The sequence below is a fragment of the Magnolia sinica genome, chromosome 2 (assembly GCF_029962835.1).
Source record: "Magnolia sinica isolate HGM2019 chromosome 2, MsV1, whole genome shotgun sequence".
Taxonomy (NCBI): Eukaryota; Viridiplantae; Streptophyta; class Magnoliopsida; order Magnoliales; family Magnoliaceae; genus Magnolia; species Magnolia sinica.
Window position 1 is genome coordinate 40,872,133 of NC_080574.1, and position 10,824 is coordinate 40,882,956.

General features: G+C 41.7%; 1 protein-coding gene across 1 annotated transcript; it reads right to left on the minus strand.

Moving 5' to 3' along the window:
• Window positions 1-2,356: 2,356 nt before the first annotated feature.
• LOC131237016 (heavy metal-associated isoprenylated plant protein 26-like) lies at window positions 2,357-5,627 on the minus strand. The gene is made up of 3 exons (XM_058234627.1): window positions 5,425-5,627; window positions 4,767-4,842; window positions 2,357-2,812 (listed from the first exon to the last, which is right to left on the minus strand). The coding sequence occupies exons 1-3, from the start codon at window positions 5,503-5,505 to the stop codon at window positions 2,511-2,513; spliced, it is 459 nt and encodes a 152-aa protein (XP_058090610.1). The 5' UTR covers window positions 5,506-5,627; the 3' UTR covers window positions 2,357-2,510.
• Window positions 5,628-10,824: the final 5,197 nt, after the last annotated feature.

Genomic DNA, 10,824 nt, shown 5'->3' on the forward strand with positions numbered 1-10,824 from the left:
ACCTGAGTACTTCTCAATATCAAACTTAACGTTTCCCATTAATGTTAATCCTGCAGATCTAGATCTGTGCCCCAACGATTACTCTGATACCACTTGTTGGGGATTGTTCTACGGAATCACACAGAGATAGATCTATGATAGCAATTCAAGAGCACTAACAAACACAAGAGAACACAAAGATTTAACGTGGAAAACCCTTTCGGAAAAAACCACGGCACAAAGTGACAGATCTTCACTATGAAAGCATAAATTACAAAGAGAAAGGACTTACCTTATTCGAATAACCTCGAATCTCACCCTTACTTCACCATTTAAAACCTTAGAACCCCTTCTAGAAACTCTTTGGAATACTTTAAAAAGCCTTAGAATGTTTTACAATGGTCCTAGGAACTCTTATTTATAGTTTAGGAAACCCCACTTTCGCACTAACTCGAAATAGTCCAGAAACTGCTTCAAATTTACGCAGTCCGCACGTAGTCTGCGTAATCTTCAACTGGTCGAAGCAGGGCTTGGGCTAGTTGAAGGGCATGCCAAGCTTTCTCCGGGCTAGTTGAACTTTTCAGATTTAAGACACCTATTAATCAACAAGTGTCCTATCATGATCATTACTGGATCCTCCATGATCCTCGCACTGGCCGCCTTTCTCTCTTCTGCCATAATAATAGACAGGTCCGACCTCTCCCGCACGAGTCATCATACAGGTGTCAGTCTACACAAACTTACTTCCTAAGCTTCTAAAGAGCACTCAGAAGTAGGGGGTTCCTGTTATGGGTAAAAATAGACTGACCAAAACAACCGACGTGAGAGAGAACACAAAGCACAAGTAAGGGAGGTTGGATAAGAGCTCAACCTCGACAACTGAGCACGAACTTCACGAGCATCTCAGGCACCAACTCCCAACAATTGCCTCGGCTCTGGTTGATGTCTTGCTATCGCGACCAATGAACGACTTTAAGTATCGACTTAACCTGCTTCAAAGAAGGGCTCCGACCACAATCGATAGTTCGACCCAGTCCGTATGACCTCGGCTAATTTGACTTGGAGGTCGGCCTTGGCCATCTATCACAACCTCCTCGGTAGCCAACCATTGGGAGCTCCTTTGAATATAAGGAGGATCAATCCCCCTTAGATCTTTACCGAAAATTATGCCGAGGATAATGCCTTGGATTTCGAGGACTATCCCTTGTATGATTCAAAATTGAATGGCTAATTCATTGCCATGGAAGTAACTAGCATTAAACAACTTTAAATAAGAACGACACCTACAGTGAAAGGTATAGAAAAAACCCTCTAAGTTTTATTAGACTTAGCTTGCCCGGCCTAACTTTGTCACATGAAGTTCCCATGTCGTGGCAAAGGTATCTATTTTTGCTTGCTTTTGTTACCTGCTTTTTGCAGGCGAACCGTGGTCCAGCGAGGACATCCAGGAAACTGCGTCAACATGAATCTCTCGCTATTGAGACTGGTCGTGAATTTCCAGGTTACATCCCGGTAGTCCCGACATGGCCATGTGAAAAAAAATACCATACGCGCTTCCTCCCGATGAAATAAAGATTCTTGCCTTCCCTGCTGCGGACCGGATCAGATTGTGCATTATTAACTGCACTGCATCACGGGTTCTTAGGGATTCCTTTAAAAGAGAGTTACGGTAAACTTGCATACACGAAGACTATTATACTCGTTACCAAATCTAGAAACCAACGGACGCGGATTAGCTACTCACAGGTTCAGTAGCCAGATTCGCTACTGAAGTGACGTCACCATGTTCTGTGGGCCCCACCGTGATGTATGTATCATATCCATACCGTCCATCCATTTGGAGATATCATTTTAGGGAATGTGTCAAAGAACAAGGCAGATATAAAGCTCGAGTGAGCCCCACCACAGAAAATAGTGAGAGAGTAACGCACACCGTTGAAACCTTCCAAGGGTCCACTATGATATTTATTTGAGATCCAACCTGTTCATAAGTTAACAAAAGCATGAAAAAAGAGAAAAAAGCAAATATCAGGTTGATCGAAAACTTCTATGGCCCTATAAGTTTTTAATGGTAGGCATTCAATCTCCACTGTTTTCTGTAGTGGGGTCCACTCAAGCTTTGGATCTGGCTTATTCTTTGGCTCATGCCCTAAAATAATATCTGAAAATGGATGGACAGTGTGGATATGACACATACATTATGGTGGGGCCCACAGAACATTGTGACGTCACTTCAGTAGCGAGTCTGGCTACTCAACCTGTCAATAGCTAAGAGCCAACGCCCTTAGCTTATCTCTGGTAACTGTGGCTACTCTCCGTAGGACAACCATCATCGTCCAATCAGAAAGTGGACGTAACAGATCTCATGATATAAGAATTACAGGAACAAAACACTCCATGTATATTAATACTAATACACACGAGCTGGCGCATACACACAAAAACCGTATAGCTGTTTTTCACAACTGTTTTTCAGGAACACACACAAGAAAAATTATACATGGACGTATAATGTATATACGAAGGGCAAGTTACATGGTGGCGCACGCGTTGGGGTTGTCGTCGCTGAAAGTAGTGAACTTCGCCTCGGTCGAACTAGCACGTGCCAGAGAGGACGAGGAGTCCACCACATTCCGCACGTAGCCGGGCGGGGCCTTCTTATCGTACGCGCCAGGTGCGTATGGTTGGGGCACGACGCTGTATGGTACGTACGGCCATAACTCAGCCTTCTTCCCAGTCCGCCACCTCACTCTCCTCAACACCTTGTTTGGGTCCACGTATCCCACGACCGTCAGCTTTTGCTGCTTCCTGTCCACTTCCACGTGGGTCAGACCTGCACAGCATCGCAATGAGTAATTCAATTATTTGGAGACCGATTCCTGGATTCCATTCAACAAGTCTACTCGTTATCATTATACATGATGTTTGGACGCGGAACCTGCAATCCGGGCACACCGTGATGTTTGTGGTATATCCACACCGTTCATCCATTTCTGCAGCTCATTGCAATAGCTTAAATACGAGGGAAACACGTAGGAGATCGGCCATACTCAGAGTGGAAATAGTGGGGATAGAAAAGCCCAACTGTGATGTTTGTATGCCATCCAATTTATTGAAGGCATGAAACAAATATCAGCTTCATCCAAAACTCGTGTGGCTCAGAAAAGGTTTTAGTCGTGGGAGCTCAATTCCAAAGTGATTGAAGGCATGACTTATCCAAAACTTGTGTGGCTCAGAAAAGGTTTCAGTCGTGGGAGCTCAATTCCAAGTGATTGAAGGCATGACTTATCCAAAACTTGTGTGGCTCAGAAAAGCTTTCATTCGTGGGAGCTCAATACCGCTTTTTCTTGGTGTGCAGTGCACTTGAGTTTCGATTCCTGTTTGTGCCACGTTCTAAAATAAGCAGGCCAGATGGGTGCGCGTGTGAAAAAAAAAAAGTTTGCTTGACAACATACGTGCCACCGTCGCACATGAGTGTGAGACCCACCATCATCAGGTTGGACGCACATTGAGCCTGTCCAGACCAAATAGTCGAACACGTGCCCTAATGATCCAGGGAAGGACATAAGGCCGAACACCGTCTTCTCAAGGGTATTAATGGATGAAATAAACGAGTTCACAAGCCTTTCAATAGAAATATCAAGTAATGAAAAATATTTCAGAATCACACTACAGCTAAAACTCTTAGATTTCACGACTTGCTATAAATAGTAAACTTATTATTTATAAACAGTCGTAATGTTTATTAGTGCACGATGTTTCGAACAAAAAAAAAAAAATAAGTGTCCTGTTTGGCTTCACCATGGTGTTATCCTAATTATTCTAAGCACTTTTCATGTTGGGCGCAACTATTAGGGTTTGTTTGATTTTTCAAGTCATTGGTAAATACCATGTAAGTAATGATTATTTCCTTTGGTATTTACATCCCTCTATCCAACGTTTGATTTGACCCATGTTAGTTTTACACATAAATTGAGAATGTCATGATATATTTGTGGGTCCCACCGTTATGCATGTCGCGTATCCACGCTGTTCATCTATTATGCATAATAAATTTATGGCATGAGCTAGAAAATGAGACATATTCAAAGCTTAAGTGGACCATGCCATGAGAAGAAAGGAATCGAACACCTACCATTAAAAATCTCTTGGGGCTACTGTTTCTTTTGGTGTGGGCCATTTGAGTGTTGGATCTTTCTTATTTTTTGATTAATCATAAAAAATATTGTGGTAAAATAGATGGACAAAATGGATACATCATATACATCACCTAGGAGTCTAAAAATTTAAACTAGCTCTTTTGAATCGATTTCCAAGGTAAAAATTTCTATGGATTTTCAAACGGGTGAAGGGGTAATAATTACCCATTTCAAGGGTATTTACACAAGTTTTGAAAAATCAAACACACCCCTAAAGCCCAAATGGATGGAGAGTTATAATCAAACTAAAATTTATGATTTATAGTAAAAACGGAATTAAAACAGGAAACGACCATATCAGGGTTGGGTGGCTAAATTAGCTCGTGGTACCCCAAAATCATATATTTTTTGTCCGATAACTTATTCTGATTTGTGAGATACAACCGTTTTAAGTTCTGACGGTCCGGATCATCTTCGTATCCGATCAAGCCTTCTCTAATCTATCTTGGACATGAAATTATCTGCACCTGCTCTACATCACCTTAGTTGTGAATGTCCCGGATCTCTCACACGTGCGCTATACAGGCGGTGTGCCGCGAAGCACCCCTCCTTCCTGAGGTGAGCGAATACACACAAAAAAAGCCGTACCTTTCATGCCTTCTACGGCCTTCTTCACCTTCCTCTCGCAGCCTTCGCAATCCATCCTCACTTTAATCTCCACTGTCTGATCCAAAACAAACAAATAATAATTCCCCATAATTGAGAACGGAAATCACTAGCGTACCTTAAAAGATAACTTTCTGAAATTAGGGAAAAGGAATTAAAGTGCACGAAATCTACTCTGCCCCTCGCTAAATATACCCAGGTGATATGCCCACTCTTTGAGTTTTGGAATCTTGTAATTTTAGAATAATTCTTTCATCCAGATGAATGGATTGGATTTCATATGAACACGAAGCTGCTGGATCCTAAACAAAACTAACAGTTGGCATACCATCCCTACTTTCCCTTGCTGTGGAGTACCTGTGTGTTGGCTCGTCATGATTGCTTTGTTTTTTTAAAAAAAAATTTGGTTACATGGGTGAATATGAAGCAGCGCATCTGACAGACGGGGATGTGGATCTAGGACAGCAAAATAAAAATAGTGCGGTTCATGTAAAATGCCCTGTATACAATCTAACATCAAAACGCTGATAGCATATACTAATTTACACACAGGCATCCACTTCTCCATTTGTACTAGTTCAGTTCCTGAAAGTAGAAAGTGGATGGATGGAAATAAAATATCAAATTCCCACATACACACCTGCAACTGCTTGCGCTTCTTGATGCTGCTGTTGCTGCGTGGGAATGAGAATAGATCGGAAAGGTAATCCAGAGCTCCCATTTTTCTCCTTGTTGACCGATGAGACTGCAGTATGGAGCGAGGGTATTTATTGAATTCGATGCATACATAGGTAATTACGAAGGCAAGGGATGATGCGTCAGCTTGCACATGACAGTGTCAGCCATGGAAAGATTAAGAATAGAGAGAGAGACCATTAATTTCGGTGTTGTCTCTTCGGCGAAAGAGTTGACACCTGTCCCCACAGAAAATTTCGGTTTGCTTTTTCTGCGAACGGACACCGTCCTCGGTGGTGTATTGACGTCACCAAGTTCTGTGGCCCCACCATGATGTTTGTCTTATATCCACACCGTTCATCCATTTTTTGAGCTCATTTTAATGCATCAATCTAAAAATAGATCAATCCAGAGTTTAAACGGACCAACCCCACAAAAAAACAGCAGGAACAATGATTTCCACCGTTGAAACCATCCTAGGCTTATCATAATGTTTATTGGCCATCCAACCTGATCATAAGGCCACACATACTTAAATTAACGGAAAAAACAAAATATAAAATTGATCCAAAGTTTATATCATCCTAAGAAAGCTTTTAATGGCCGAAGTTCAATCCCCATTGCTTTACGTGGTGTGGTTATCCAAAAATGTCTCTACAACGGGGAAATAGGATTGCGTACTAAGTTACTCAGTAGGCTTCTACTGTACCAAGTAAATTTAGTTGGGCCTACTGTGAATGTATGTGGGTTATCCATGCCGTCCATATGTTTTTTCAGGTCCTTTTAGTGGTTGAATCCAAAATAAAAGTACGCCCAAAGCTCAAGTGAACCACACCAAAGGAAACAGTGGAAATAATGACTTCCACAGTTGAATCCTATCTAGGGCTTACATTGATGTTTATTTGTCATCCAACATGTTCATAAGATCACACAGACATGGATGAAAAGAAAACACAAATATCAGCTTGATTCAAAAATTCCGTGAGCCCCAGGAAAATTTCAACGGTACAGTTTTAATTCACACCGTTTCCGTGGTGAGGTCTACTTGAGATTTGGATATATTTCATTTTTGGGCTCAAGCCATATTATCGGTTAAAACGGACGAACGGATTAGATAAATTACCTAAATAATGGTGGCCCCACAGAGTTTGCTCACTACGGGGGGATTAGGTGGGATGGGATTAAAAAAGAGAAAATGACCACTTTAGACAAAACATTTTTATCCAGCGGTTTTTATGGAGGAATACAAACTTTAGTTACCAACTTAGACTAGCACGTGCGAACAGCGACTTTGAGGACGAAACTACCCCTCCTTTTCACTGCGAAGACGAGCGCTGTCGCTCCTCCAACTGAGAGTTGTACGAACCGCTTAAAAGAGATCAAAGTTACATGGCCCACAGCTATATATTTATTATATCCACAACGTTCATCCATATTTCGAGATCATTTCGGAGCATTATTCAAAAAAAAAAAAAAAAATCATGTCCAAAGATCAACTGGACCACACCACAAAGAGCAGCGGGGAAACGTTAAAAATTTTGTAGGGCCCACCATAACATTTATTTTCCATCCAATCTATTCATAAGGTCACAAAGGCCTGGATGAAGAGGAAAAACAAATTTCATAATAATCCAAAACTTCGGTAACCCCTAAAAGGGTTTCAATGGTAGATGTTCAATTCCCTACTGCCTTTTACAGTGTGGTCTACTTGATAGTTCGATCTGTCTTATTTTTGATCTCAAGCCTTCATCTCAAGCCATAATATGAGCTCGCCAAATAGATGGACGGTTTGGATATAACATAGACCTCCTGGTAGGGCCTATAGATGGGGGTTAGCTTGTTGGTACACACCCATGTCAGTACACACACTCCATGTTAGCCACCCCCACTAGGGATCGATACCATGACCTCAAGTGCTGAAACAAAGTATCTCCACTCAGTCTGCCAGTTGAGCTATGGATCTGGGTGTCATTTCTTTCTTTATTCATATGATAAGAATATCTTCTAAACCAAAATTAGTTACTTAACATACCATATATGATTTTAGGGCTGAAAGTTGGGCGGGTTCAACCCGACCAACCTGTGACCTACCCGACATTAGGTTGGGCTTGGGTAGGATGTATCGGGTTTGGTCTTGGGGTTGGGCCATACAAACACCAACCTGATAAAACTTGCAAACAGAATCGCCAGGATTGACCAACAAATGCATGGAAATGATCGTGAAGTGCATCGAAATGACCGTGAATCTAAACAGAATCATCGGAATTGACAGTGAAATGCATGGAAATGACCATGAAGTTAAGCAAATTGACCGTGAAATGCGTGGAAATGACCGTGAAGTGAAGGGAATTGACCGTGAAGTGCATCGAAATGACCGTGAATCTAAACGGAATCGCTGGAAATGACCGTGAAATGCATGGAAATGACCGTGAAATGAAGCGAATTGACCATGAAATGCATGGAAATGACCGTGAAGTGAAGGGAATTGACCGTGAAGTGCATGGAAATGACCATGAATCTAAACGAAATCGCCGGAATTAACCGTGAAATGCATGAAAATGACCGTGAAGTGAAGGAAATGACCGTGAAGTGCATCGAAATGACCGTGAATCTAAACGAAATTGCTGGAAATGACCATGAAATACATGGAAATGACCGTGAAGTTAAGTGAATTGAACGTGAAATGCATGGAAATGACCGTGAAGTGAAGGGAATTTACTGGAAATTGAGCGAGACAAACTGAAAATTGAGCGGGCCAAACTAGAAATTGAGTAGGCCAAACTAGAAATTAAGCGGGCCAAACTGAGAATTAAGCGTGACAAACTGGAAATTGAGCGGGCCAAACTAGAAATTGAGCGGGCCAAACTGAAAATTGAGCGGGACAAACTGACAATTGAGCGGGCCAAACTGGAAATTGAGCGAGACAAACTGGAAATTGAGCAGGCCAAACTGAAAATTGAGTGGGCCAAACTGAAAATTGAGCGGGCCAAACTGAAATTTGAGCGGGCCAAACTGAAAATTGAACGGGATAAATAGGAAATTGAGCGGGCCAAACTGAAAATTGAGCGAGACAAACTTGAAATTGAGCAGGACAAACTGGACTACGTGTCAAAATTCTACGTGATAGGACAATATTAGCTTTTCCGTTTTGGTTTACCATAGACGGTTCACATTCACCTTAAAAAAATAAAGGTCTACATATTGGTAGCTGGGAGGTTCAAATGATAGGTTTTCTAGGACCTGCTCTATGCACTGTTGGACACAACAAACTAATAATCTGGATTAACGAACTATGTGTTTCATTTATTTGAGATGAAAGACGGTTTATACCGTCGAAAGATGTGTGCTAATCATCACATGATTCCTCCTCCACTGTGATGAAACACGTAGGAGATGTCAACCATTCATCAGATGGGTCTAGAACATATGCCTCACCTACCCCAGAAAGCCATCTCTATCTCCTTACGTGGCAACCCATGCATACAAAGATTAACTATAAGGGTCAGGTCTATTTCATGACCCAACCAATCTGATGTGTGAAGATGTAATACCCAATCTTAAAACGACCTAGATCTAAGCATGTCAGCATCCCAATCTTAAAACGGGGTCAGCTACAACGGGTTATTGATGTATTGTAAGAGGACAAGTAGGATTATAGCTGTTGGATTTGGGTCATATTGGAACGATATTAGTTTGGCCCACTCAATTTCCAGTTTGGCCCGCTTAATTTTCAGTTTGTCCCCCTCAATTTTCAGTTTGTCCCCCTCAATTTTCAGTTTATCCCGCTCAAATTCCAGTTTGTCCCGCTCAATTTCCAGTTTGGCTCACTCAATTTCCAATTTGTCCCGCTCAATTTCCAGTTTGGCCCGCTCAATTTCCAGTTTAGCCTGCTCAATTTCCAGTTTGTCTCGCTCTATTTTCAGTTTGGCCCGCTCTATTTCCAGTTTGTCCAGCTCAATTTTTAGTTTGGCCTGCTCAATTTTCAGTTTGGCCCGCTCAGTTTCCAGTTTGGCCCGCTCAATTTCTAGTTTGTCTCGCTCTATTTTCAGTTTGGCTCGCTCAATTTCCAGTTTGGCCCACTTAATTTCCAGTTTGGAAATTGAGTGGGCCAAACTGATATCGTTCCAATATGACCCAAATCCAACAGCTATAATCCTACTTGTCCTCTTACAATACATCAATGTCCTGTTGTAGCTGACCCCGTTTTAAGATTGGGATGCTGACATGCTTAGATCTAGGTCGTTCTAAGATTGGGTATTACATCTTCGCAAATCAAACTGGTTGGGTCATGAAATAGACCTGACCCTTATAGTTAATCTTTATATGCGTGGGTCACCACGTAAGGAGATAGAGATGGCTTTCTGGGGTAAGTGAGGCATATGTTCTAGACCGATCTGATGAATGGTTGGCGTCTCCCACGTGTTTCATCACAATGGAGGGGGAATCATGTGATGATTAGCACACATCTTTCAACAGTATAAATCGTCCTTCATCTCAAATAAATGAAGCACATAGTTCATTAATCCAAACTATTGGTTTGTTGTGTCCAACGGTGGATACAGCAGGTCCCAGAAAACCTATCATTTGAACCTCCAAGCTACCAATATCTAGACCTTTATTTTTTTTATTTGAATGTGAACCGTCTATGGTAAACCAAAACTGAAAAGCTAATATTGTCCTATCACGTAGAATTTTGACACGTAATCTAGTTTGTCCCGCTCAATTTCCAGTTTGGCCCGCTCAATTTCTAGTTTATCTCGCTCAATTTTCAGTTTGTCCCGCTCAATTTCCAGTTTGTCCCACTCAATTTTCAGTTTGACCCTCTCAATTTCTAGTTATCCCGCTCAATTTCCAGTTTGTCTCGCTCAATTTCCACTTTGGTCCGCTCAATTTTCAGTTTGTCTTGCTCAATTTCCAATTTAACCCGCTCAATTTCTAGTTTGTCCTGCTCAATTTTCAGTTTGGTCCGCTCAATTTTTAGTTTGGTCCGCTCAATTTTCAGTTTGGCCCGCTTAATTTCCAGTTTAGCCCGCTCAATTTTCAGTTTGGCCCGCTCAATTTCTAGTTTGGCCCGCTCAAATTCCAGTTTGTCCCGATCAATTTTCAATTTGTCCCACTCAATTTTCAGTAAATTCCCTTCACTTCACGGTCATTTCCATGCATTTCACGGTCAATTCACTTAACTTCACAGTCATTTCCACGCATTTCACGGTCATTTCTAGCGATTCCGTTTAGATTCACGGTCATTTCGATGCACTTCACGGTCAATTTCCTTCACTTCACGGTCATTTCCACGCATTTCACGTTCAATTCGCTTTACTTCACGGTCATTTTCATGCATTTCACAGTCAATTCTAGCAATTTC

What these genes read in the sequence shown, in the direction of transcription:
- LOC131237016 (XM_058234627.1), bottom strand. Translation starts at nt 5,505, where the DNA reads ATGGGAGCTCTGGATTACCTTTCCGATCTATTCTCATTCCCACGCAGC. An exon ending in AGAAGCGCAAGCAGTTGCAG is followed by an intron (nt 4,843 to 5,424) that starts GTGTGTATGTGG and finishes GTTTTGGATCAG; the next exon opens with ACAGTGGAGATTAAAGTGAG. An exon ending in GGCCGTAGAAGGCATGAAAG is followed by an intron (nt 2,813 to 4,766) that starts GTACGGCTTTTT and finishes GATGCTGTGCAG; the next exon opens with GTCTGACCCACGTGGAAGTG.